We start from the raw sequence: 27737 nt of genomic DNA, 5'->3' as shown, positions 1-27737 counted from the left end.
AATGAAAAAAAAAAGAAAATGACTGCATAAAATAGAATAGTCTGAAAGATAATCCTAAGTTATTTTTTAGAAAAATAACAAGACATATTATGTAATGACCATAAAGCTCTAACACGTAAATTTATCTCATTGAGAGCATGAAACATGGAATTTGGAAAGAGAAAAACAACTCCAATGATACATATAATGTCATTAGTTTTTGTTCTAGTGCCATCATTTATCAAACCTTAATCAGGAGGTTGAGATAAGAACAACAAGGCACTCTACAAACTAAGAGGCATTGACAAGTAAATGACCAATTAGCTCTAATCATAGTACTATATATATATATATATATATATATATATATATACATATTTTAATGAAGAACGTGGAGCACGGAATTTGGAAAGAGAAACCAGTCCAATTATATGTGTTGTCATTAATTATTTGTTTTTTGTAAAGTTATCAACTTTAAAGTCATAGCCGTCAAAGACCAGGGCGGCTGGTTTATGTCACAAATTCACTATTGGTTGCAGCAAAAAGACAACCACAAAACGCTACAACAAGCATTGAAATATGCAATTTGACGTGACTTCACAGTGTAATTTCCACTACTTTTGCCTGCATCAATCTTTATTGCTTTGGCCTGCACAATCTTTTTTAAGAAAGGCTGTGGAAGAAATTAAAATAACTTTATAATCCAGCAAATCCTTCTTCTTTTTTTTTTTTTCTAGCTATTCTGCAAGGAGTGGGGGTGCTCCCATTGATTGCAAAAGCTCAGCTTTAGGTCATTTCCAGGGAAAATATATGGAAAAAAACCAATGTGTTGAGGGGTTTATCTTTTTATATCAATGATAGGAGCTGGAACAAGGTTTTATAATGCATGCAAGTTGATCGAAGTATGACGTTGCTACGCTTATCTCATGGCTCGAAAATGACCTTTGTGACAGGTCGTCCTCTATCATGAGTTTGTCAGGAGCCTTTTTTTTTGCATTAATTCGCCTTTTTTGACTGTCAAAAGTTGATAAAACATCCATGAAAGGTCCATCCATTATGTTTCGAAATAAAAACAAAACAGATTTACAGCTGCCAAATAACCCAACTGCATGCGATATTGACATTTTCTGTGTCAACTTTTACTCGTGAAAGAAGGGTTTTGTCCGTTTTTAAGCTCGTTTAATATGAACAGCCCAAAACCGTGAGCAATGTATATGTATTTATACCAATTTTGAAGGTAATATGGATAGTGCCTGCCTTGATTAAACTTGTAATACTAAAAAGTTGTATAAGTTGATGCATGCAATCATGGTTGGGCACTCAGCGGTCGGCACTTGCCAACAAATATGGGTTTGCAGAATGCATTAGCTAGCTCATATAGCACATTCTGGAGGGACAAAAAGCCACCATCCTTTCCCCCACTACACCACCCTGCCACCTAAAAGAATTGGAAAATAGTAGTACTACGATAGAGAGGGGCAATGAGGAGTGATTTGTTTGTACGATATGGTCTGCTCTATCTTTTCTTAAACACCACGGGATTTTCAATCTTTATTCATAGCATGTAAGAAAGTGAAGCACCTGCTTTTACATCATTGTTTTGCAAATCCAACGCAGGCCCGGCCCCCATCATAATATCTCCTCCTCGGAAGAACCCCCATCAAAGTTTGTACGAAATCAATTATGTGCACTTATTAAATGCCGAGGAAGAAAATATCCCAAAGACAAATTAAGCCTCCATTGAGAATAGTTACTTGGAAATTGGAAACATTGTTAGTATTTAAGATGTTCAAATATATTTACTACGGCTTTGACGAGTATATATAGAAATTACTGATAACAAACTATGGCTGGCTTATATAATCGGATGCTGTACGCCTATATGGAGTATTATATATATATATACACACACACAAATTAAACAGTTTCTTTGATTCTATTTTGGATCTCTCGTAGAGTAGATGTGATATTTGCAAAGGTTGGTCTAACAGAAGCATCTCCATCCCATGACAGGCAAATGAGGTCTATCAGCTCCCCCAGTTTGCCATTGTCTTCTGGAAGCGCTGGCCTTAGCTTTCCTTCTCCAACCTCCAAGGCAATCTAACCCACAACAGGATTATAAGTAGGCATGTCAGTCACATGAACATCTGATTTTCTATCCAAATTTTCAAATCTAATCAAAAGTTTAAATACCATGTCCTTAAATTCAAATATAATTTCGTATGTGGGAAGATTTTAGTCGAAGAAAGAGGGTTAAACGTATTGAACGGGAAAAAAAAAAGTCTAATATGCTGCTTTTCATATTAACGTGGAAAATTTTATATTTGAATGAGGAACCGGTTGAATACCTTGGCTGGTCCATAATCTGTCTCAACATATGGATGATTGCCGGTGATGAGTTCATTGAGAATGATTCCAAAACTGTACACATCGCACTTTTCATTGTAAGGCTCGCACCTGATAACCTCTGGTGCCATGTAAACGTAAGTTCCTGACAGGACAAGAAAAGTTGCAAGTCACTATTAACGGTATGTCTTAACCAGGTTAATTGCTTGGAGCTTGGAATGGCTTAATCCGTCACTCAACGGGGAAAATGAGCAGGCAAATTAAGAAAGGGAAAACATATCCTTGCCTGTTTCGCCAGTAAGTGCCATCTCTTCCTCAGATAAAAACCGAGCATGACCGAAATCTGCCACTCTGACATGCTTGGCATCGTCCAGGAAAATGTTGCTAGGCTTCAAATCACGATGAATGACTCTCGGTTTTTGCTCATGGAGATGTTGCATTGCTTGTGCAATCTCCAGTGCTATAGTCAATCTCTCTTGAAGTGGAGGAATTGGCTTCACCCTCTCTCTTCGCCTGTTTCCAGGCCCATGTAGCCAATCCTTCAATGTCATGCTCAAGAACTCCGTCAACACCCACCCATGTGTAGGCGGGTCGAGGCATGCACCCATAAGCTGGAGTATAAAGCGGTGGCGCTGCCTAGCTAAAGTTTCAACTTCTTGAGCAAAAAATGTAACACCATTCTCATTTTTGTGGAAGAAATCGGGGTGTATACACTTCACCGCAACATCAAGGCCTCTCCAAATTCCTCTGTAAATGTTTGCAGTGCTTCCTTGGCCTATAATTTCTTGCAATTTAATCTGCTTCAATTAATTATTTTAAGATCAGTGAACTTATGGCTGCATAGTCATGTTCTATTGCTATAAGAAATGAAAGAGTGAAGAGACACTATTACCTCCACTGGGTCAATGTACCATCCATCCATCTTGGCTTGGTTGATGAGTATGGCTAGATCAGATTGCAGAGAGACAAAGGCAGGCACCCGAGGACTGACATTGCCATTGATAACATTGGGGGAAATAGGATATTTGTTGTTAACTATAAGGTCCAAGAACCCATTCTCTTGAGCTACTTGAAGACAGTACCTTAAATAGTCTTGTGTGCTCTCCATTCTCCTTTTGTACATGGCATGCATTTCTTTCTGTTTCTCGACTTCCTTTTCAAGGTCTGTCACCTTCAACCAAAGACCAAAATACACATAATCTTCAATATTATCAGAAACCTCTGACCCAAGTTTGAAGGCCCATTGTTTTCCTGGTCTTTTATGGCCCACTAGCTATTTATATACTAAGAGGTCGAGCTTGCTTGAAATTAACATTCAAGACAATCTACACCAACTACTGATCTGTTTATAGTTTTAATGATGAATTAAAAACAGTGTTTGCCAGACTGGAGAAGAGTAAAGAAATTTTGCCCCTTAAAGGGTCAATGGACCACATGTTCAGATTCGGCCATGTATAGTGTAGTATATACTAAACGAGCTCAGTCCACTTCGATGATAGCGATGGCCGACCTGAAAACTTTGGGCTTCTACATCCAAAAATATGCTATAAAAATTAAAAGTTTAAAAGCAAAAAATAAAAACTTCAACATTTTTTTTAGAGGTCTATTTACAATGATTAAGATAAAAACAAGGGTTAAAATCGAAGAACTAATCATTCACAAACATAAACATTTCTTCTTTGGCCTTTTGAAGGAGTAATCATTTTGGCATGATGAAAATGGTTTTTCATTTAAAATTAAAAAAAAAGGAAAACATCAATATCATTTTCTTGTTTTAGGTGACCAAAATTAATTAAGGTCAAATGACAATAGGGGCCAAAAATTTTCTAAAACTGGTCCTAAAAATAATACATGCCTTTGACGGATGAAGATTACTATAACATATTCACCTAACAAATAATTGTGGTCCAAAATTTAGCTACCTGCTCCTCTAATTTGGAGGTTGGCCGCTCCAAACGCTGCTGCTTTCCTTGTTGTTGTTGCTGCCGCTGCTGCTGTGGGTTCGTAGACACAACGGACCCCATACGGAACCAATCAGTAAATCTACAACAAAATTGCCTAGACGACGGCGTAGCAGTCGAAGACTTTTCTTCTTTTACCTGGGAACTCGTTACCAGCGCCTGATGATAATAAGATAAGGTAGCCTTCTTCTGCTCTGGGGTGCCTGCCGAGTTCATGCTATGTTTTTAATGCTTTTTCTTTTTTCTTTTCAGCTGCTTAATTTATGGTTTAATAACTAATTACTGCGAAGCAGAGGGAGGGAACACACGAGCAAAGTTAATGGTGATTATAAAGTGGTTAGGTTCTTGTTGTGTTCTGCTAATTAACCGACAGTTTGGACGGATTTTCTTATGAAAAATTTTGGTCACATCCTTTTCAATGAATTAAAATGTTAAAGAGAGAGAGAGAGTTCGTTTTTCTATGAATATTGTAAGTGACGGGTGATGGGTAAGGGGGTGGTACTGCCTAGGCGAGAGTCTTCGACGTCTATGCCAATGCCAAAGAATAGGTAAATGAAGTTGATGTCGGGAGGCGGGGTCACCTAAAGGACTCATGGCGAGCATGGACACAAACTTGGACCACAACTCTACATGGTCCACACTGCAAATTTGAAGCGTGCATGGTTAGTGAAAGTTAATGTTATGAGATCCATTCTTTTCCCCTACCTTATTCAAATCAATGCTTTAACAAGTTAACCAACACCAACCTAACCAGGCTTTCTCATTAGCTCTGGAGTAACTTGAAATTTGGAAAAAATTTTGATCAAGCATTTAAGTACTGGAATTGAATGGTTTCAAACATGGAGTTGCTGATGAATATTACATTCACCAAATTTTTGTAGTCTCGAGGAAATGAAAAGGAAGCTAGCAATATGGTTGTTTCTCTTTTCAATTTCTCCTTTCTTGGTAAGATTGAATCTTTTGTGGATCAAACGTGAAACGTACTGACGCATCTTCACTTCTATTACTTTGTAGGAGAGAAAAAGAAAAAGCTGCTAGGGATCTCATGGAAACTCATCTTGGGATCGCCAATCATAGATCTTTTGTCATTTACTACCAAAGCAAAAGTAGCCAAAAACAAAGTGGACCACGCCAAGTTGCAGGGAGGGCAGGCTGATTCCATTGACAACTTTTACGCGGTTTTGCTAAAATTTGAAAATTGTTCAAAGGGGGTTAGTTCGACTTAGTTTAAGAATGGTGGATGAATTAATGGATGACACACTTGCTGCCTTCTCATTTGTTAGCAAGCCTCCCAAAGAATTGTCAATTTCTCTCCTGAAAGCTGCTGTCGCTTATTGCAGCAGCATTGTCTGAGCCTTTTGAAGATAAAAACAATGGCGATATCTTGTTTTCTTTGTTGGGAGAGACAAGAAATTTCCTTGATCTTAAGCAAGTTAACTATAGAAAGCCCAAGTGCGTCTCTCGGATTCCAAAGAGCTTTACCAGATGGAATTACACCCCGGAAGGAAACCCAACCCCCCCACCGTCTTAAGCTCGTTAGTTGGTTGTTTTGTCTTTGTCCTGCCTTATACGACAGAAGAGCTTGAAACTTGAAGCTAACATGCTCCAAACTCCATAACTCGATTCTATCAATTAGCAATTTATTACCGCACCTTGGGCCCAAAACCCTCTGCAGAACTCTGCCGACCTTTGGAAGAGACTTAACTGACATAAATTATTCTTTCAAGAAAGATATTTTTTTAAGTCCGAAATGCAAAATGGTCAAATATTGCTGGTTGATCAGGGTAGTTTAAGCCTTAAGGAGATAATGGGGCCTGACCATTTTGTCTACTCCCTGTTCACAATTGAGCTTATCCAATTAATTAGTAGGGTCAGCTTCCCAAAACCCAAGCTAATTCTGCATTTATCACACATGGTCTAAACAATTCAAGATAGCTGTGACGGGAAGAACATGATGATTATGGCCTAAGGAATCCTTTATAAAAACTGGGACGCCCCCCGTGAGGGAATTTGAAAACTGAAAAGAACCAAAGCTGGGCTAAGGTTATGTACCAAAAATGTACCTAAGCTAGCTAGGTTTAGCTCATAATCTTTTGAACTCTCTCTTCCTCCTCCACAACCATTATTCTTGTCATCATTGCTGGCAACTTCTTCCCCACTTCACCTACTGTCCGGAATCTCTAACAAATGAAGGGGAGCGAGAGAGAGAGATGATCCCAACTGATAGCTAGATTGTTAATTGATAAATTTAATTTCGAACTTATTATATTAATTGATCAATAAAGCTTTTGTTGTAACTACTTTCAATACTTTCAAAACTATAAAGTGAACCATGAAAAAACTAGTAAACAATTCCTCCGCCTACATTTCTAGAATAAGTTACAAATCCACTGCCGCCTTAAACAAATGTAGTTTAAGCTTGTTTATTAGTTTCTAATCATATGATCATGTTAGATTTTTGACTAGCGATATTCTTCTACACCTGAGTGGGGAGGGTCATGCCCATTTTTTAACATCACAAACTCTTTGCATGCTTGTCACGTAGTACTAATAGTGTGTTCGTAGGCAATTATTAGCTAGGTCTACTGTCAATGTACCTCAAACCCCTCTCGTGTTTTTTTATGGTTTTGTGCTTGAGCATGGTTATGTTTTAACATGAAATCTTGGTTTAAGTTGGTTAAAGAATCCTTATCTCAAATATTCCCTTTCTTGTTTCCTCCTTTCATTGCTAAGTTTTTGGAGCTTGCCAACGACAAATTGATAATAATATATATATATATAAATATAAATAAATAAATAAGAGGCTTGAATAGCTATATGAATATATATATATAACTTTTGTGTTAGCCCTTAGTTATTTATTTAGGGTACAAACCATGGTGTTCATACGCAACCGCAGAGAGCAAAAAAGAAAAGGAGGAATCGTGTTTTTTCTTTATTTAATTAATACGGGTGGGTAAGGGGGAAGGGGTGTAACTGTTCGGGCATCTCTTTAAATACAATTGTCCTTCCTTTTTTGCTTTATTCAAATTTATCTTATAAGAAATGAACGTGCATCGTTATTGTCAAACATGATTATTGATATATACTTTGTCTTTAAACCTGGGGAAAAGATAATACATTGATACATTTCCAAAGTGTATATTGTTTACTTCTTTCCTTTCTCCATGGTGTTATCTCTAAGGAAGGTTGTGTTCCCTCGTAACAATTAAAAGGTATTACCACAATAATATAACAAATTTTTGTTGGTTGTCATATTCAATCATGTTCATAACTAAATTCGTAAGATTCCCTTCCATCATCCTTGTTTGGGACCCATTATGCTGATGCTTCAATCTTTAAATTTGCATGTAACAACCCCCCCTCGATCCCCAATAAAGAATAACGGAATAAAAGAAAGTATATATGTTGAGTTTTTATACATCACTTTGAATATTTGATTCAATAATAAAATATAATTTAAAAAATTAACGTCATGTATCTTATTGATTATATATCTTTGGATGAAGAAGAAAGAAAAATGTATGAATCTCAATACAATGGAGCAACCAATTCAATTGCATTCAAAGATAAATTATAAGATACGTAATAAAGAGTCCCTCAAAATGCAACTTGCCGATTAAAGATAGTCAGGAAAATGTAGGAAGAAAATGATTATTTGGAGGTTTCCCATTTTGTTATAGTTTGTCTTTATTGTTTAGGGTGCAGTGCTCAAATTTATTGTTGTCTCTGCAACTAGTTCGGTCCAATTATGATCAGAGAGGAACCGGTCTACCATAATAATTGGCATCTTTTTATAGTGTTCCTCGGCTTACCGCCTTCTTCAATCTTTTAGACAAGACCCGTTTGTAGAAAGTTGAGGTAAAAATTCATGTGCAGGTTCAAGAGTGTAGGTCCTTTTACCAATGGTAAAGGAATCCTGAGAGTAAATGGTACTGGAGAAAGAGTATAATTCTGTTTCTTGTTGAAATAGCTCTATTCCATTAAATTCTATGGACCATCTTCTGGGCTCTTGCTTGCTTAGGAAAAGGAGAAACAGAGAAAAAAAAAACAAAAAAACACTGGTAAATGCTTGCCCCTGATCCTGACATGTTTTACATTTTACCTGCAACTTATAAATGTCGTAAACTTCAGTGGGACATGTACTCTTTTCATGTTCATAGTAAGTAAGTATTGTATTTTTAGTTGTTAGAATATCACGGAAGAGTTGTAATGCAAAAGGTTTATTGAAGAAATGTAGGGTTTTGAAGGATTTATGAGGTGTGACAATGGGTTGTCTTTGGTGTTACTTGATCCACAAATAAGAGGAGGAGGAGGCTTGAAGGGGAGGGGATAGGTAAGCCAAAAGAGTACCCTTTTGCCTTGGTAGTAGGGAAGGGGTGGGGGGGATGGTGATGCTAACGCAATGTTCAAGTAAGAGGATACCCATCCAATACAAATCCAATTCCAGAGAAAGAAAAGAAAGCAAAAGCTCCCTCTCAACTTTCTCTATTCCCATGGGCGAAGATCTGCCTTTGCCTTTACCATCACAACCCCTCTCATTTTGCTTGTGATTACGATCTCGAATCTTTCGTTTTCCCCCTCTCTTTCTTTTTCTTTCTCTCTTTCTCTCTTTCTTTCTTTCTTTCTTTTTCCTTGTTCAATCAAATGGCACTGTCAGTATCTCTCCAGTTCAGATCATGATCAAAGAATTAACGCATCCCCAACTCTTACTTTTCAGAAAATTAAAATTCCAAGGTTACCCTTTTTTTTTTTACCCTTTGTTCTCCATTTTACATGCTAGCTAGCTAACACAACGAATAGTAGTAAGGCAAAAATGGAGGCAAAGTCCCTTTGATATTTACACCAAATTGGCCATAAAGAATGCATAAACCTTGTCAAAACTAGAATAAACGAAAAAAACTAGAATGAAAATAACCCAAAAGAGAAAAACTTAAGCTGAAAATTTTGGTTCTGTATATCTTGTGAAAATTAACTACACTATCAAGCCATTAGCAATGGCTCGATTTGTTTCAACATGAGTAGTTTCATACACTGGAAGCTCTTCTCGGTACCTATCATTGCCAATGAGAACAAGGTGATCCAGCTCAAACAAATCCGAACTTGAATAGCTAGCTGCATCGTCTTCGTCTTCATCCATCTCGTCCACATAATTACTACGACTGTCCCTTGGAATATAATCATTCTTCTTCTGATTTAGATGATATTCCTTCAAAAACTCTCTAGCCATTTCTTCCACTCGCCTTGTCTTCTCCATTATTTGCAACTTTAGCTCTTCTTCGCACTTTCTTGATGACGTTTTCCCGATTTTCCATGCAGTTGGAACTGAAACCGACAGTAAACTCGAGTCTTCTTCTTCATATAAGCATTTTTGCCCACATGGTCGACAGTCTTCATCAACAATTACACTCACCGGGCAGAATCTAACTGTTCTCTTAACTCCATTACGCAACCTTTCTCGCGTAGAAGGCGAGTTTTTGCTTAGACATGACCTTGAAAATGAGGAAGCTGAAGAACACGTTGAGACCTGCCCTGACTTCAATTTTCTTTCATCATCACAGCTTACAATTGAAGATGAACTCTTGGTTTTCTTTGTATTACCTGTTGTGAACAGAGAATTGATGAAACTCGCGAGACGGCCACCAGGTGAAATGGGTTGTTTCACCTTCTTTAAATTGCCATAAATTTTCATGGCTCTTGATTTTGACTTGAAAAGACTTTCATCAAGCTTTGGTGTGTGGTCAGAGGCAGAGTTGTAATGATAATCATCAAACATATGCAACTCCCTCTGTTCATAAAACAGAGCCCTCTCTGATCTTCCTGTTTTCTCTGCTTTCAGCGGTTTGTCCGACCTAGCCGACACGCTGGTCCTAACAGGTTTAGGCCTTGGTGGCACAAAACATGAAGCTATCGTCCTTGTACCATACATAGATTCAGTATCAGATGATGAGAAACCACCAGAACTGGAATCAGATGAGCTTGAAGTGGAGCTAAAGAAGAGAACATCATGATCATGATCATGTTCATGATGTGATTTTCTTTCAAACTCAGAGAAAACCTGTTTCCTTTCTGCATTTGCCTTTTCACTAACCTTCTTTTCCATCCATTTCTCGATCAGACAAGCTCGTTGGAAACTCGACATCTCTTCTCCTCCTCCTCCTCCTCCTCCTCCTCTACTTCTGCTGCTTTTCATGTTCCCTTTGCTTTGTTTCTTTTGCATTGTTTCCCTGTAGAATTTCAGGTCTTCATGATTCGCTTCACCGTCGTCGATGGACCGGTAGATTTTGTCAAGTAGGGTAGAAGAGAAAGATGGGTTATCTCTCTCGTGCCTGTATCTTTCTTCTCTCAGTGTTTTCTCCAATCTGTACATGGCTACTTGTTTTGGAAAATGTGTCTAGCAAAAGATATAATGGGCAAACAAAACGATAAGCAAAGAGACTACCAAACGAGAAGTTTTTTTTTGTCTGTGAACAAGGGCTCAAAAGCTGCAAAAATAGAGAGAAGAAAGAGAAGGTTTTTGCTACAAGCAACGAGTCACTGTTTCTAAACAAAGATCTCTTTCCCTTTTCTCTGTCTAAATTTTCTTTCGTATTGGAAATGAAAGAAAAGAAACATGAACAGGGTAACTGGTGCTTTGTCTGAAGAGAAAGAGAGAGAAATATAGCGAAAGGGAGGAAGAGAGTAATGAAAGCCAATTTGCACGCCTTGAAGATGAAGAGAAGGGAACAGAAGCTTAGCACTATATAAAGGTGTTTCCATCTTAGTCTGGAGCCATTGCCAGATTGTCAATCTGTCTACGTGGCACCCTTCTGGCTCTTTCCCAATCCCCAGATTAACCCTTCCTTTTTTTCTCATTAACCTTCCAATTCCATTCCAACCCTTTGAATTTCTACTTTCACAATTCAATTTAGGGCCGCTCGATCATGTAGGAGGAGAAGGGGTGTCAGTCTTTGTGGGTCCAGATGTTGGTTTAAGATGGGAAATCTTCCTGCTTTGCATAGACATGGTAATGCTGGTCTGGGATCCATTGGATTATTTACCTAAAATAAAATAATGCCATCTAAACATTCTTTTGGAAACAAAAGCTGGAGACTTTGAAGGTGGGATAAATTTTGGATGTGAACAGATGAACTGAATTTAGTTGAATTATTTAATTCCCAAGTGTATGGTCGGATACAAGTATTTGATTCATTTTATCCCATAGTCATTTTGCAATTATTTTTGTAGATTTTAAATTATAAATGCATGAAATAATTCCCCCAAAGCATTAATAAATAATGAAAGAAGGAAGGAAGGTTCAATGTTGCTAAGGTTTTAAAATTCCATTGAGTTGGCATAGTCATTAAACAAATTGTTGAAATTAAAAAAGAAAAAGAAACATCCATGCAATCTAATTTTTTTTTTCCCATTTTGTTTTGATTTGGGATTTTTGTTTCCTTCTATAATTTGTTGTCATTGAATAATTTTTATTCCCACATAATACTGCTAAAAATGCATTATTTAGCCTACCTAGTCCTAGTGGTTAGGCACGTAAAAAATATCAACTTTCCAAACTTAAAAAGTCAGTAACAAGTAGGATAATAAGGTGACAATCTACATGGATTATTGCCGGAATACAAATGTAATTAGAGAACAAATCACATGTGTTTTGTTGACAACCTTATGTCTATCGTTTTAAAGAGAGAGGACATAGCTTGGAAGTGATGGCAAATCACTCACTGTGGAATTATCCTGATTATTCTGCAGGAAAATTACTACAATTTTGAGACAACCAATCTGATTGGTACAATAAATGTACCCTCAAAAAACTCTTATTGGTGCAATATTTTTCACATTTCAGAAAATAAGGATCATATATATCTATATATATATATGGTATTATAAATGACGTAATCCAAACCTCACTTATTACGAAAGCTTACATTCATATAGATGAGTTAAATTATTCAAGTCTGAACCCGAAATAAATTGTAAAATTTGGTATCTCTTAATCCATTTTTGTTTCCTTATAACAATTACATTTTATGAAATTGTGATTAATGTTTAATTAGCGAATGGGGGATTAAACTTTATGTTACAGAATCCTGCTTTACTATGCAACAGACAAATATCTTTGCAATATGTACTTGTAGTGAATGGACCCCAATTGGCTTCGGTGTGAATCTTTTGAAATTTCAAAGTGATACGAGCTCCGTTACCCAAAAATTAGAACTGACAGTTAAAAAAGGTAGTAAAACTAGTGGATGAAAGATCACCTTTAATCATGAAGATAAATTTTTTTTTAAAAAAAAAAAACATTAGCTTTTATGTTTTAACCATGGGTAATTAATAAGGGGGGGAGCCTGTAATCTTGGCCCTTTAATCATGCAATTTTCAACGAGGGGAGCCTTGTTATGCTCTCTTGTCTCTTCTTCATTTGTTCATCTCGAGCTCTGAAATTAATAACGGTCCTAAAACCCTGATGAAGTTTTGAAAATTGAAAGAGAGAAGAAGGAGAAATGGTTTCCTTTTCTCTTTTGGTGGTCGTTCTTCTTCTTCTCCTTCTTCTTCTTCTTAATTCTTTCTTTTTCAATTGTTTTTTCCACCACCCGCTTATCCTCCCTGGGCTGGCTGCTTTCCTGTGCTCAAAAAGGGTGCAGTCAATATACGGTCCAAAAAGAGATTCTGCCACATGGCATGAACGAGTTCTTGAAATATGCAGGAATCATCTCCGAAAGTGCCCCGACTTCTCAAAAAGCAATTGCATTATTTTTTTGACATGATTTGATGATTTAAGCCATTTCAGTGGTAAGCCCCATTATTTTCATTAAAGACAAAATTGTGTTTTTTTCCTCTGTTCTTGTTGGGCCACATGTTTGGTTTAATCCAAAGCTAAACCTCTTTTCCATCACGTTGATGTATGTCTGTTCAAATTAATTGTAAGTTTTTGGTAAGCTAAAAACCATATTGGTAGACAGAAATCTACTGTTTGAACTGTTAGACCAGATTAAATTAATGATGTTTATGTTAACCTGATGATGGCTGATAGCCCAATCCAAGTTAAAATTGTGTGTGTGTGTAAAATAATTAATAGGACTTCAATACTTCATGTGTGCAGATGTGTTTATATGAAGTTCGGGTCTCCGAAAGAATTCATGAAATATTTGGTATGGCATTTAGAAAATTAGTAGATAGCTAACTGTAGTTCAAGGTGAGATCACAGAGAAAAAAACAACACCCCCAGTCTTTATCTCTATCCAACATAATTAATGAAAGTGACTCTACATGAATGATCAGATGGCATCAATTGAACCCATCAACCTAACAAGGATGAACTATGTGGACGGAATTTGAAGGAGAGCTGGTGCAAGGCCGCTTTACACCACATGCAAGGCCATGCAAAGTGCAGTTAACCTAGTTTGCAAACGCGATCTAGACACATCTCCAAAACCTTGAGAAAGCATTAATATTAAGCAGCAACATCATTAAGGGTGCTGAAAAGGATGCCTTTGAGATAACAGGGTCGGGTCAACAAGGATCTGCCTCGGTAATCCCTGTCAAGATCACTTGTTTCCCTGTTTCTGGTTTGATCATGTACATCCATTTCCAGGACACAGGCTATCATGGACGCAACATCCTCAGCCCTTTCTGTGCCCTTTGGGGTAGGAAAAAAGGGGGGTGATGCAGAAAGGTCAGTGACCTGGTCTCTTGAATTGGTTTCGGCAGTATCTCAGTCACTATGAATTAGAGTTAAATAAGGTACATTTGCAAGGGTGGCTTCCACCAGCAATTAGACAATGATGGGTATGTACTTTCAACATCTGATACTAATAGATCTGGTTGAGAGATTAAATATTACTACTGTAGGGCCTGGTAGTAATAAATCTTTGCATTTCCCATATGCATGATGCCCCGTGCGGCATTGCTCACCAAGAGATGCTATCCCATTCCCAGGGCAATTTCCTTTGAATTTGATATGCACGTAATTATTTGTCTTTGAATGGCACCTTGGACAACCCCATCGTGCCTTTAATTTCCTGATGAGAGACCCAGGCTTTTAGAACGTTGGTCCCATCCCCCTCCTCAACCAACCTCCCTACTATCTATAGCCATCATAATTATAAATCCATTTATATCTATGTACACTTTAAAGTAACAAAAGGTCTTAACCCATCTTAAAACTTTACCATTATAAAGAAAAATTGTCATTAACATTTGGAATCAAAATTATTTTTTTAAATTCAAACATTCTTAATAATCGAATTTGTAACAATAGAACAAATCAATCAATTATCGTGTAATTTTTTTTAAATGATCACTTGAAAATTAATTACTACTGTTATAACTACTCGCGTTTGCTTTCATTTCAATAATCTTATTCACAAACTAAGCTGTTTACGAAGGAAATAATTTAATAAAGAGGCAAAATAAAGGGAGAAGCTTTGCTTACTGAATATAGTTAAGAGGTCAGTAATTGGGTTGCTAAATATAGTTCAGGGGAGTAAGAGCAAACAGTAAAGTACGGACTGTCGACTGATTTTTTCTACCTTTAAAGGTGGGGTCTAACCTGAGCAGAAACAGCTAACGCCATGATCTTTGCACGGGCGCCACTAATCAACGGCTGATATGGCTTCACGCGCTGTTCTCGTGGGGCCCTAGAACTTCGCCATTTAGGGGTAATGTAGGGCCCACTCCCAGGGCACGTGAACCATCCTCCTGCGTCTCTCCAGTGACACCTGCCTGCCTCTGTCACGTGAGCTTTAAGGATACTGCTCTCTCTCTCTGTCTCTCTCCGCCCTCCGGGCTTCTCTCTCCGGACCCCTGCGTCAATTCTGAAAGGTTAGTTTCCTCATGTGGTAGACTTTCCACCAATTGTCTGATGCCACGTGTCTAAGAAGTCTCTGTCAACATTGTCCACAGTCATTTCAACGAGGCTCATAGGAGGTTTACTAAACTTTTTTTATTTCTTTCGAATTTACAATAATTATACTTAATATTTAAATTTTTTTTACATTAAAAACAAATTTTTAAATAATTTTTATTTTTTATTATATTTAATTAATTTTTTATATTTTTATTTTTAATTAAATAATTAATTAAAATATTATTTATTTTTATATTACGTTATATTAATATCATATGTTGATATATTATATGATATGTCATATTTAATGTGATATAATTATATGATCACGTAATATTTTTATTTTTTATGTTAATTTCATGTATTATAAAAAATAAAAAATAATATTTTTATTAATAATAATTAATTTAAAAATTTTATTTAATATAAAATAAAAATATAATAATTTAATTAAATATAATAAAAGACTTATTTAAAATTTTAAAAATAATTTATAAACTTTTTAAAGTACTATGCCTTTATAATTTAAACAAAAAAATATTACTAATATTTATTAGTTATATGATTTCATTTCATTTCTCACTTTTGAATTGTTTCTTATTATTGTCAAACTAGTTGGATAATAAGCACAATTTGCTAGAGCAACGAGGGAGAATGACCGAAGGTTTGAAGTGAAAATATCATTATTCTTAAAATAAATAAATAAATAGTACACATTTTTTTTATTCTAAAGCCTTATAGTATCTATCTAGCGGAATTATTAAAAGCATATGTAGCTATGAGACATTGATTTCCAATTTCTTATAAATATAAAATTTGTTAAACATTTTCTTAATCTTATTAAAACAACTATTGTGTAAAGAAGAGAACAAAAATTATGGTACATTAACAATCATGCATAAATTTATGTATATACACACAAGCACACGTAATGATAAAATAATTGATTTGGGTTCGAAATTGATGAAATGAAAATACTGATATTGCCATTAAATGATACAGAATTTAAATAATAAATTACTCTCATGTTGGAACTATTTGAAACATTTTTAATTTTTTTTCATATATTATTATTTTTTAAGGTAATAGGAGATAGACATAGAGCATAAGAAAAGAAAATATGATTTTGACTGGGACAAGGAAATTCAATAAGTTTCCGTCATCGGGCGGCAGCAGATGAAAATGTGTGCCCCAAGCGATGTATGCGCCATCTAATCACAAGGGGACATAGGCTTTGTAGGACCTGAAAGCTTGCCTCCTCAGCTGAGTACCACGTGACATGGCATTGGCCACACCTGATTTCACCTCATCACTTTGCAAGCCTACAAGAAACACTGCACAATACACCCTGGCCCCTCCCTCACGAAGATTTTTTCACGTGGACAAGATCTCACGACCCCTTGCTGTGGTCCATCATGAATCTCCCACATTATGGTGATCAATCAGGGGAAAGATCAGGCGGTGGAGATTGGAAGGTAGGAAAATGTGGTGTGTGGGGATTTCGAAGGGGAGAGCTTTTTACAGAGTTTTTCGGTTCTTTTTTAAATGAAGAAAGGAACAAAGGCAAATCAGCGATTGAGTTGGTTTTGCTCGAGTTGGGGATGTGACGAAGGCAGCCCTGGTACGGAGCATGGGGCGTCCACGTGCGCTGGCGGTGCATGACTTGGCTGCTTTCGTTCTTCGGAGTCTCAGTCGTCATGTGCGCCGCATGCATGCCTGTGTCACTCCCCTTTCTTCTCTTTGTAAGTAGGAGAAAGGAGGATGATCATCCGGAGTGGGTCATTTAATTGATAAATTTTTCATGACTCGTGACTAATTTGTACACATTTTAGGGGACAAATATAGCTTAGGTGATGTTTGCTTTACTACCAAATTTATCAATAAAAATTTCCATTGTTAAACTTAAGGTTCATATTAGAGTTAAAGTCGGCAATTCAACACATAATTTGATTGAATTTTCTGGACCTTTTGGCTCAAACGAAGAATGCAAAAAAGACAAAGATACACAGAAACCATTATGTCTTGAAAAACCATAGGCAAATGATTAAATTATTGTCTTCTTTGGTTTATTGTTTTAGAGGTCAAATGAGGGTGCTACTTGCTAGACGCATTCCTTTTATGTTTGGGGTTGGTTATCTTTCTCTTTAACATTGCTGGGTTTTGGTGGTGGGAGACACTGTCGCAATTAGTATTCAGAATTAGGAGACAAAGCCACATTTTTGCTGGCGTGCCAAGTAGAAAAGCCATGTGAATGAAGGATAATAGCTAGGGCCTAGGTGGGGGGGAACTGGAAAGGGGAGTGAAACAATCCAATCCCGGTCGTCTTCTTCTTCAATATTCATGTCTCCAGGCTTAGTACGTCTAGCTGTTAATGGATTTCTGGCTATGCATGATACTTATTAGGTTAGACCCACTGTTTTTTCTCATCTCTATCCCCAGGATTTGATATGTCCATTCAAGGAAAAATAATAATTGAAAATGATATTTGGGAGAAGAAAAATGATTCGTATCTGATGGTGGTTTCAGACCTGGTATTACTTGTTCAACAGGAAAGACTAGGGAATGTAATTCTGGCAATTCTTCTTCCATATGTTTATCATGTATATTTGTTGTGTATGGAAAGTCTGAGAGAATCACGTCATTCCCAAGCCTACTTTAGGCCAACACTGATTCTTAAATTGGCAATGAAGCTGTAATCCAGAACATTGCTTATCTAAGCAAAGATTACCAGTCTTCAAACTTCATATTATATTTCCAGCCATATGCTGTTGGGGTTATCTAAATGCTATTCTGAGTAATTTATTTCGTATCCTTTTGAGTCATCCTTCCAGCAGCAAACACTGAACCAAACTCTTGAGCAGCATCCAAATTTTCAGGAATATCGACGGATACAGTGTCAAATTTTTGGTAAAATAGTCCATTAGGGTATTATCATTGGCATATTGTTGGGACTGTTTTAAATGTCCTTTTACACATAATTATGAGACAGATGAGTGCACATTCTCATCTCTTACCATCCATGTTAGAGAGAGTTGTAAATGAAGCCCATATAAAATGGCAATTACAAACAGGACAACAGTAACAATTCCATTTATTTGCAAATATGAGTTTCTAGTAAAAATCCAAATGATTAACATCTCGCTAGATACTGCGTTTAGAGGACTAGAAGAGTCTCATGATTATCAATAGAATTCCACCTTTCTCGATGAAAAATTCTCACCATGAATCATAGCTCTCTCACAAAGTTCTCATCTGTAATCAGTGAGAGTTGAGTCTCTGGACGTCTACCAACTGGTAAAGATCACCTCGCCGTTGCTTCGCTAAAGGGAGACCAGCCCTAAATTTCATTCAAGCACCCGATTAAAATGAATTGAAAGTATCACTGAACAAACAATTCCATAAGCATGTAATATCCATAGAACAAATACTAGGAGGAAGTCATGTCACCTTCGTTGCTCAAGTGTTGAATAATCAATCTCTGCTATAATTATGTTCTCCTCATGTCCAGTGGTAGCCAGAACTTCTCCAAACTGTCACATGCAAAAATTTAGAGTATGTACTTGTCTCCTCAAAAGACTTAAAACCACAAAAGATTCAGAGTCTTGCTTTCCATATTTATTACTGTAGCATAACCTTATTTTGTTACTCCATAACAGAGCTAAAAAACTAGCATTTACTTACAGGTCCAATGAGGCTTGAGTGACCCCAAGCCACGTAACCGGCTCCAGCATCTCGAGCAGGTGAACAGGTTGCAACATATAACTATCATTCAAACTTATGTTAGAAAAGAAATATGAAAGAGAAACCTTTTATGAGTAACCAGTAATTCATGTTCTAGACAATGAAGAGCTCTTAATGATCTCAAGTCTCCTGTTCTGATGAATCCACTCCACTTTCACTATCCAGTATTTATGGCAACATCAGAGCATGAATTATAAACAAGTATTTCTTAAAGCTTAAGAAGACAGAAGAAGGAAATAAGGCAACCTGGCACCTATGAAAGCATTTTCACTGGTCACTTGAAGAAAGGGAAAGAAATTGCTACTGTACCTGATTATCTGTAGCCCTGCATATGGAACAGCAAGAGACACATTAGTAAGATGAACAACTATTATACAGCGACAAACAACATAAATTACACTTTTCTATATTGTGAAATAAAATTTAGCTCACGAAGTCATCGAATAAGGCAGTGCCCTTCAGGTTGGGGGAAGGATGTTCAAGCAAAAAAAAGAAAATCTGGAGGACAAATCAGCATGATTTGATCTAAGTTTTAACTCATTGCTGTGTATGTAAGTTACTGTTTTCCTTTTAAATGAAATGATGTTTTTGGAAGATGATCGAACAAGATAAATTCCACTTCATCAAATAAATATATCGGTGTCTCTGCAAAGAAAACTCAGCTGGTAACTTAAGGTTCAAAATCAAAAGAACTGATACGTAAAGAGTTCTCTAAAGGTAAAGAACAAGTGTTTAAAATCAAACCTAACATCTCAAAACTAGTAATTTGGCATTCAGTTATACTCAAAGCAAAAAAATTTCTGCATCCTTCTATCATTTTAACAGCACTATAAGATCCAATTAAAAACTAGAACAAGTAAGAAACCATGACTGTAAGCATATGAGGCCAAAGGAACAGTAATGCATACTTAACACTGCCCCCTGCAGATACTGCATCCCCTCCCCACCATACCTTATTTCACTCAACCTTACTAGTGAAGTTTAAAGAATTCACAAGGAGATTAAAGCCAGGAAATAACTAGCACCTTGCTCTCTGCAGCAACTCCCAATGCAATGGTCCAGTTGTCATGTTAAATGCTCCAGGATAGCATAGCAAGTGAGCACCTAATTTCAACAGATGAAACACATAGTTCACAAAATTCATAAATAAGATAGGCAATATAATAACTTCAATATATATATATAGAAACAATATTAGCAGAAATTGTAAATATCAGAAGAGGAAACAATTTGGAAAGAACCAAACCACCATATAAAATATATAAATGCTAGTAAATTGTGGGAATAAAGGAATCAGTAGATGTAGGAAATGTGGCTTAAAGAATTCAGGAAGAAATGATATCCTCTAATAATCTACAGCAAATATAAAAATAAGAGTATTAATTATATCACGGTTCAATGGAGAAGCAAACAAACCTCTTGCAGCATATATCATTGCCAATTCTTGAAAGCGGATGTCATAACAGATGCCTATACCAATACGCCCAACATCTGCATGAACTATTGATGATTAGTTCCCACTTTGAAAAAATTACTCAACTGGTCTACAGGATTGCTGACAAAGATTAGTTGTCAGAAAAATCTAATTGTAGAAAGTTTGATATAGCACTTTATCACAATTAATGGTGCAGATGAAAGGAACATAGAAGTGCCATATAAAAGCATGTGACAGAAGAGATGATTTATACAATATGTGGTCTAGAAAATGCTTCTTACAAAAATTATGGACAGGGTATCATGTTTATGTGTGCAAAGTCAACGGAATCAAACAAACCTGTGTCCACAATGGTAGGAGTCTCCCCTGCGGTAAGGGTCTTGGATTCCATAAAGGTAATCTTCCCAGGAATATCAATATCAAAAAGGTGAATCTGTAGTTCCACAGGAATGTCATATATATTATGCACACCAGCTTCAAAGGAGACTTCAGAATGATATCATTTACACTATAGAGTTGTCTAAAGCACACTGCCAACTTGGCATCTGATATCAGGAATTTGGGTGTTTGCATACTAATAAGTTAGTAGTGAAAGATAAAGATAGTTAAAACTAAATACCAATGATCATTTCCTTCCAACAGAAATCAAGTTTTTGATGGTACCAAACAAAAATTTGTCATCATAATAACAAAAATCAATATATTAGATGGTCCAGTCATCCAGTAATATGTGTTCTATGTACGAGCTTATATACAGGTGATGACAGACGTTGTACAATAGTCAAATCATTCTACCTAATGGACAAGAAATAACAGGTGGCTCCAGAATGGATTCCTTTATCAAGTCCAGCCACATATAAATAATGCGCAAAACTGGCATTTTGTGTAGACTACCATATGGGATAGGAGGTGCCTCTACCTTGCGGTGCTTGGCTTTCAGCTTTCCATCAGTACCAAAGACACAACAAGTATTGTACAACATATCCCCACAGCGTTCAGGTATAGAGCCGCCAACTATTGTGATCTTCAAGCGACTAGAAACTTCAGACAGCATAGCTGTTGAAGGAGACGCATCACCACCTGCGTCAATATCTTCGGCATAGACTGGGAAGCTGTCATTCGAATATGGGCTGTTCCATATTTCCTGACATGATATAACAAAAAAGGAAGGGCCTTAAGTTGATGCTATGATATTATATTCATTTTAAAAACTTGCTTGCAAAATGTATTGCATGTAATTTGTGTAAACCAAAACACCATTTCACAGAACACAAAGGGTTTTTATATTTCACTACAATTTTGGCTCATCAAACTGAAAGGTTAAAAACGATATCATCAATTCATGGTTCGCTCTTTCTGAGTAGCAAGATTGATGCATAAAGCATCCACGTCGTTATGTGCAGAAATTTCGTTGTGTAAAATTTTCATTTATCTTGTGTCCACAAATTTCAAAAACGCACCAAGCAACAACATTTCTACTTTTTCAGGCTTCCAATTCGAGACAACAAGCTTAATTTTACACAAATTATTACCCAACAAAACCCCTCATTTCAACGTCAGAAAGGTGAAACCTTGAGACACAGACAAGATAAAAAACTCACAGGTAAGAGAACAAGCTGGGCACCCTTTTGAGCAGCCTCCTCGATGGCCTTCCTAGCATGCTCTATGTTCCTTTCTTTATCAGGCGTCACCGACAACTGGCAAAGCCCAATCTTGAACTGTAACAACAACCCCAAAACAGATCACTTCAACAAACACATCATTAAAACAACAAAAAAGAAAAGAGTAAATAAAGAAAAGGAGATTGCCTTGCTGACAGGAGGGGTGGGAAGAGGGATGGACGGTGGTGCCCTGGCTTGTTCATGCTTAAAAGAGGATGCCATTACCGATGTTGAGTTGGTCCTGATTTGGAGCTTTTGGTATCGTTGATTGTACAGGTTTTTGGTGTTTCTGGGAATAGTTGGAATGAAGAGTGTTCTTTGAGAAAAGGGTTTTGATGAGTGCTGCAGAAGGGAGCGCGAGATTGCGGAATGAGTGAGATTCTTGGAGCTAACTAGTGATGACACCGCTGACTTCATTTCATTTCACGTTCTGTCATCTGATACTCTCATCTTTTTGGCTTTAGTTCGGACAAGGAGATTTTCGTCAATTTAGGCTTCTTATAGTGAAGATGAGATCACTTGATCAAGCCTGGCAAACAACGTTTCAAAAAAAGTCCCAGTCGCAACTGTTACGGAGGAGGAAGCTACTGATCATTTACATATCGCACCTATTGGGAGGGTATGCGTAGTGAGCCCAATTCGGAGAATTCTCAAACCGGTATGATTAAGTTTTAATTAAAATTATACGAAAATTTATTAATTTTTAAAATATATATTTTATTTAAAAAATATTTTTTATTAAATATATAAATCAAATCGTTAGACAATTTTTAATATTTTTATCAATTTGTTGACATGATTAAAATAAAAAATAATTTTATTATTAATTAGTTTTTATAATTATTATAATATAATTTTATTTTTTTTATTAATTAAAAAAAAGCTCTCCGTTGGGAGCAGGAGTTCCATGGAGGCTCCCCATGTTTTTCATTTTTTTAATATAATAATTATTTTTTAAATTAATAAAAAAATATTTTAATTTTTTTATTATTTTTATTAACTATGTCTGTATTCTTGATATAAATTTCTATTTTAAAAATTAATGAATTTTTGTATAATTTTGATCAAAATTTATAGAAGTCAAATTATTTTATCTTAATAAGTAATACGAAAAAAAAGTCTAATTTGGAGAATTCTCATGTGGGTCAAGCAGAGATAGGTTATAAGAATAAGAATAAGGGAAACTTTCTATTAGGCCAGCCGGACCACTCCCATATGATTGTAGTAATTGCGAAATGTTGAGAGAAATTATGCAAAGGGTAAGTTTCATTTTACTTGTTACTTCAAATAGAATATATTTTACTTTAAATTTATGTCAGTGAAATTGTTTTTCTTGTAATTAAGTAGTTTTTTTATAAAGATATTTCGTTTTTATCATAATAGACCTCTTTGTTAAGAAATTATAGCTCGACGACCAATTACCATGTGATTTTTTTTTTATGCTCTCAGTAATGTTTTAGACGATGATACTACTGTAGTTTCAGATGCTAAACATATTGAGTTAAGTTTAATGTTTTTCTTTCTCTTCACCATCTTCTTTAATTGTTTTCTTACTTGATTATAACTTGGTCAAAATCTTGAAGACTTAATCATCAAACTCATTTTTCATGTTCTTTCAATAGTTTTTACCATAAAGGTTATAAGGATGTGGAAAGCTTTCAGTTTTTATGGTGAAGGTTATAGGGATGTGGAAAAGTTCCTTTCCTTTCGCAATATGTCGTCAAGCCAAAGCAAGAGGGGTGGAGCATGCATGACCATCTGTGTGCAGTTTTCTTTAAAGTCAGTCCTATGCTTCGGGGTGAAAATCTATGTTATCGTAACTATACAGAAAATACGTTGTTAGCAGATCTAGGTATCTTGCTACAAGTAGAATCGTCGGAATTTTTGCAGCTGACATTCAAATGGGTGAAGCTGCGAATATTAGTAACCGAGAGAAAAATCTTGCATGTCTCCCCCACAGCATGCGTATTAGCTACTGCCCCTGCTGAAGCTGCGAATACTTGTATCTATAAGGCAGGGCCGGTTGCAGCTACTGGCTCTCGTGAAGCAGTGAACCCCAATAACAGTGGGAGACGTCGAGTCAATCTAAGTGTACAGATTGGCCTATATGTTAAAGGCCATTGATCTTTCCTATTTCAGTTAGTGCCTCTGGGCGAGATGGATTATTTGAATTTGAACATAATTGCATTATATATCCATGTACATGCAGTGAAACCTTCATTGAATCTGGATGCTACTTAAGATATTCGTATTCAGTATAATCAGCAAAAACAGAGTTCACTATAAGAGAATAAAGAAGTTGATGTTGGATGATTAGTGTCCCACTTTGAAAAAATTACTCAACTAGTATACCAGATTGCTGACATAGATTAGTTGTCTGAAAAATCTAATTGTACAAAGTTTGATATAGCATTTATCACAATTAATGGTGCTGATCAAAGGAACATAGGAGTGCCATATAAAAGCATGTGACAGAAGAGATGATTTATACAATGTATGGTGCAGAAAATGCTTCTGACAAAACTTATGGACAGGGTAACATGTTCATGTGTGCAAAGTCAATGGAATCAAACAAACCTGTGTCCACAATGGTAGGAGTCTCCCCTGCAGTAAGGGTCTTGGATTCCATAAAGGTAATCTTCCCGGGAATATGAATATCAAAAAGGTGAATCTGTAGTTCCACAGGAATGTCATAAATATAATGCACACCAGCTTCAAAGGAGACTTCAGAATGATATCACTTAAGCTATAGAATTGTCTAAACTTGGCATCTGATATTTGGTGTTTGCATACTACTAAGTTGGTGGCAAAAGATAGTTAAAACTAAATATCAATTATCATTTCCTTCCAACAGAAATCTAGGTTTTGATGGTACCAAACAAAAATTTGTAATCATAATAACAAAAACCAATATATTAGATGGTCCAGTCATCTAGTAATACGTGTCTGTGTATGAGCTTATATACAGGGGATGACAGACGTTGCACAATAGTCAAATCATTCTACCTAATGGACAAGAAATAACAGGAGGCTCCAGAATGCATTGCTCTGCCAAGTCCAGTCACATATAAATAATGTGCAAAACTGGCATTTTGGGTAGAATACCTTATGGGATAGGAGGTGCCTCTACCTTGCGGTGCTTGGCTTTCAGCTTTCCTTCAGTACCAAAGACGCAACAAGTATTGTACAACTTCGGACAGCATAGCTGTTGAAGGAGACGCATCACCACCTGCGTCAATATCTTCGGCATATACTGGGAAGCTGTCATTCGAATATGGGCTGTTCCATATTTCCTGACATGATACAACCAAAAAGGAAGGGCCTTAAGTTGATGCTATGATATTATATTCATTTTAAAAACTTGCTTGTAAAATGTAATACATGTAATTTGTGTAAACCAAAACCACCATTTCACAGGACACAAATGTTTTTTATATTCCACCACAATTTTGGCTCATCAAACTGAAAGGTTAAAAGCGTGATCATCAATTCATGGTTCGCTCTGTCTTAGTAAGATTGATGCACAAAGCATCCATGTCGTTATGTGCAGAGCTTTCGTTGTGTACAATTTTCCTTTATCTGGTGTCCACAAATTTCAAAGACCCACCAAGCAACAAAATTTCTACTTTTTCAGGCTTCCAATTCGAGACAAAAAGCTTAATTTTTCACAAATTATTACCAAACAAAACCCCTCATTTCAACATCAGAAAGGTGAAACCTTGAGACACAGACAAGATAAAAACCTCACAGGCAAGAGAACAAGCTAGGCACCCTTTTGAGCAGCCTCCTCAATGGCCTTCCGAGCATGCTCTATGTTCCTTTCTTTATCAGGCGACACCGACAACTGGCAAAGCCCAATCTTGAACTGTAACAACAACCACAAACAGATCACTTCAACAAACACACATAAAACAACAAAAAGGAAAAGAGTAAATTATAAAAAAGAGATTGCCTTGCTGACAGGAGGGGTGGGAAGAGGGGGGGAAGGTGGTGCCCTGGCTTGTTCAGGCTTAAAAGAGGATGCCATTACCGATGTTGAGTTGGTCCCGATTTAGAGCTTTTGGTATCGTTGATTGTACAGGTTTTTGGTGTTTCTGGGAATAGTTGGAAATGAAGGGAGCGTGAGATTGCGGAATGACTGAGATTCTTGGAGTTAAATTCATTTCACTTTCTGTATCTGATACTCTGGTCTTTGTTGCTTTAGTTCGGACAAGGAGATTTTCGTCAATTTAGGATTCATATGGTGAAGATGAGATCACTTGATCAAGGCTGGCAAACAACGTTTCAAGAAACTTCCCAGTCCCAACCGTTGCCTTGCCTCTCAACGGTCATTAACTGCCTTCTCGCGCCTTTTCCAATTGAGTTCTATACTCTATATAAATTGAAACAATATGCGCTATCAAATCAACAATTTCTATTCACGGCTCTCTCTAACTCGGTGGAGCAACCACCAACGAATTCCAAAGTCCCACTTTCCTCCATAAGAAACTGAGATTTTACAGTAATAGACACTCTCAGGTCTTCAGGTATGGCGGATCCAAATGCTAATGATCCCGATGATGACCCTCATTACGTCCCATTAGTGGATGAAGCTCTAAATTTCATGAACAACATGGAGCCCATATTACCGGATGATGCTATGAACATTTTCATGGGCAACGTGAATCACCCATTTATGGATGACAGTAGGAACAATTTCTTGAACGCCATAAATCCTACTCTTTTTGGAAACTCTTCTTCAGATAATTCTGACGTTTTGAATTTACGCGTTAACTCTCAATCGGATCCTTCAATGAATAATTTGAGAACGAGTACTCAAATGCAGCAAAACTTCGAAAATGAAGATTTAAACAATCTCCATGTTCCGACTCGTGTGAACTCGACTGTTCAGGAACCCTCGCAACATCCCTTTATTCCTCAATCAGGTGAGAAACGTAAGCAACATATTAAAGTTAATCATTTCGAGGAATTAATTAATATCTTTACTCACAAGAAGGATAACTCTAATGCGGGGTGCTCTGGGTCGGGTCCTTCAAAGATTCACGGGAAAACGAGCAATCAAGATGAAACAAACTTGGTAAATAAAAGTCTAAACAACCCGAATATTCCTATTCAACAGGACTTATTACCTGTCCAAGAACCCGTTTTACATCCTTCTTCAATTCCTCCATTTACAGAGCAGGAAGCTACTAATCCTTTACAGATAGCAACCAATGGGGAGGGTATGCATAGCGAGCCCAATTTGGAGAATGCTCAAGCAAGTATGCGTAACGAGCTCAATTTAGAGAATTCTCCAACGGGTATGCGTAAAGAGCCCAATTTGGAGAATTCTCAAGTAGAGACAGGTTTCGGAATACAAAGGCTCGATAGGAATAAGGGGAAACTTTCTGTTGGGCTAAGCAGACCACCCCCATCTGGTTGTAGTGGTTGTCAAATGTTGAGAGAAATTACCCATCGTAAAGGTGAGTTTCATGTTACTTGTTATTTGAAATGGGATATATATTATTTTAAATTTATGCTAGTGGGATTGTTTTTGCTTGTGATTAGGTTGTTGTTTTGATAACCATAGTTCGTTTTTATCATGATAGGCTCCCTTGTTAAGAAACTACAGATTCATGGTGAATTATCACGTGGACGTTTTTTTCATGCTCTCAATAATGTTTTAGACGACGATACGACTGTGGTTTTAGATGCTGAGAATATCGAGTAAGTTTAATGTTCTTCTTTCTCTTCACTTTCTTGTTTAAATGTTTTGTTAGTTGATTATAACT

General features: G+C 36.6%; 3 protein-coding genes, 2 long non-coding RNA genes and 1 pseudogene across 6 annotated transcripts; 2 read left to right on the top strand and 4 right to left on the bottom strand.

Moving 5' to 3' along the window:
* On the bottom strand, positions 1694–4517 carry LOC18588130 (serine/threonine-protein kinase STY46). 2 transcript variants are annotated; one of them, XM_018126739.1, is made up of 5 exons: positions 4248–4517; positions 3218–3496; positions 2612–3122; positions 2328–2488; positions 1694–2079 (listed from the first exon to the last, which is right to left on the bottom strand). In XM_018126739.1, exons 1-5 carry the CDS (start codon positions 4500–4502, stop codon positions 1897–1899), a joined length of 1389 nt encoding a protein of 462 aa, XP_017982228.1. In that variant the 5' UTR covers positions 4503–4517; the 3' UTR covers positions 1694–1896. The 2 variants fall into 2 exon arrangements, with proteins under 2 accessions (XP_017982228.1, XP_007012391.2); XM_007012329.2 differs by having other exon boundaries at positions 2328–2470.
* On the top strand, positions 4534–5678 carry LOC18588129. The gene is made up of 2 exons (XR_001929219.1): positions 4534–4948; positions 5301–5678. It is a non-coding gene; the product is annotated as an uncharacterized LOC18588129 (long non-coding RNA).
* On the bottom strand, positions 9104–11006 carry LOC18588128 (protein BIG GRAIN 1-like B). The gene has a single exon (XM_007012327.2). The coding sequence runs from the start codon at positions 10654–10656 to the stop codon at positions 9262–9264; it is 1395 nt and encodes a 464-aa protein (XP_007012389.2). The 5' UTR covers positions 10657–11006; the 3' UTR covers positions 9104–9261.
* On the bottom strand, positions 18180–22551 carry LOC18588125 (omega-amidase, chloroplastic). Its single transcript, XM_018128456.1, has 10 exons — positions 22114–22551; positions 21907–22023; positions 21225–21449; positions 20645–20738; positions 20287–20361; positions 19896–19974; positions 19180–19195; positions 18811–18891; positions 18577–18659; positions 18180–18466 (listed from the first exon to the last, which is right to left on the bottom strand). Exons 1-10 carry the CDS (start codon positions 22381–22383, stop codon positions 18388–18390), a joined length of 1119 nt encoding a protein of 372 aa, XP_017983945.1. The 5' UTR covers positions 22384–22551; the 3' UTR covers positions 18180–18387.
* LOC108663209 lies at positions 24491–26103 on the bottom strand (annotated as a pseudogene).
* LOC108663404 lies at positions 26910–27658 on the top strand. The gene is made up of 3 exons (XR_001929384.1): positions 26910–27043; positions 27144–27428; positions 27555–27658. It is a non-coding gene; the product is annotated as an uncharacterized LOC108663404 (long non-coding RNA).

Source organism: Theobroma cacao, chromosome 9 (assembly GCF_000208745.1).
Source record: "Theobroma cacao cultivar B97-61/B2 chromosome 9, Criollo_cocoa_genome_V2, whole genome shotgun sequence".
In the NCBI taxonomy this organism is placed as follows: domain Eukaryota; kingdom Viridiplantae; phylum Streptophyta; class Magnoliopsida; order Malvales; family Malvaceae; genus Theobroma; species Theobroma cacao.
This window is presented reverse-complemented; position numbering and strand designations above follow the sequence as displayed.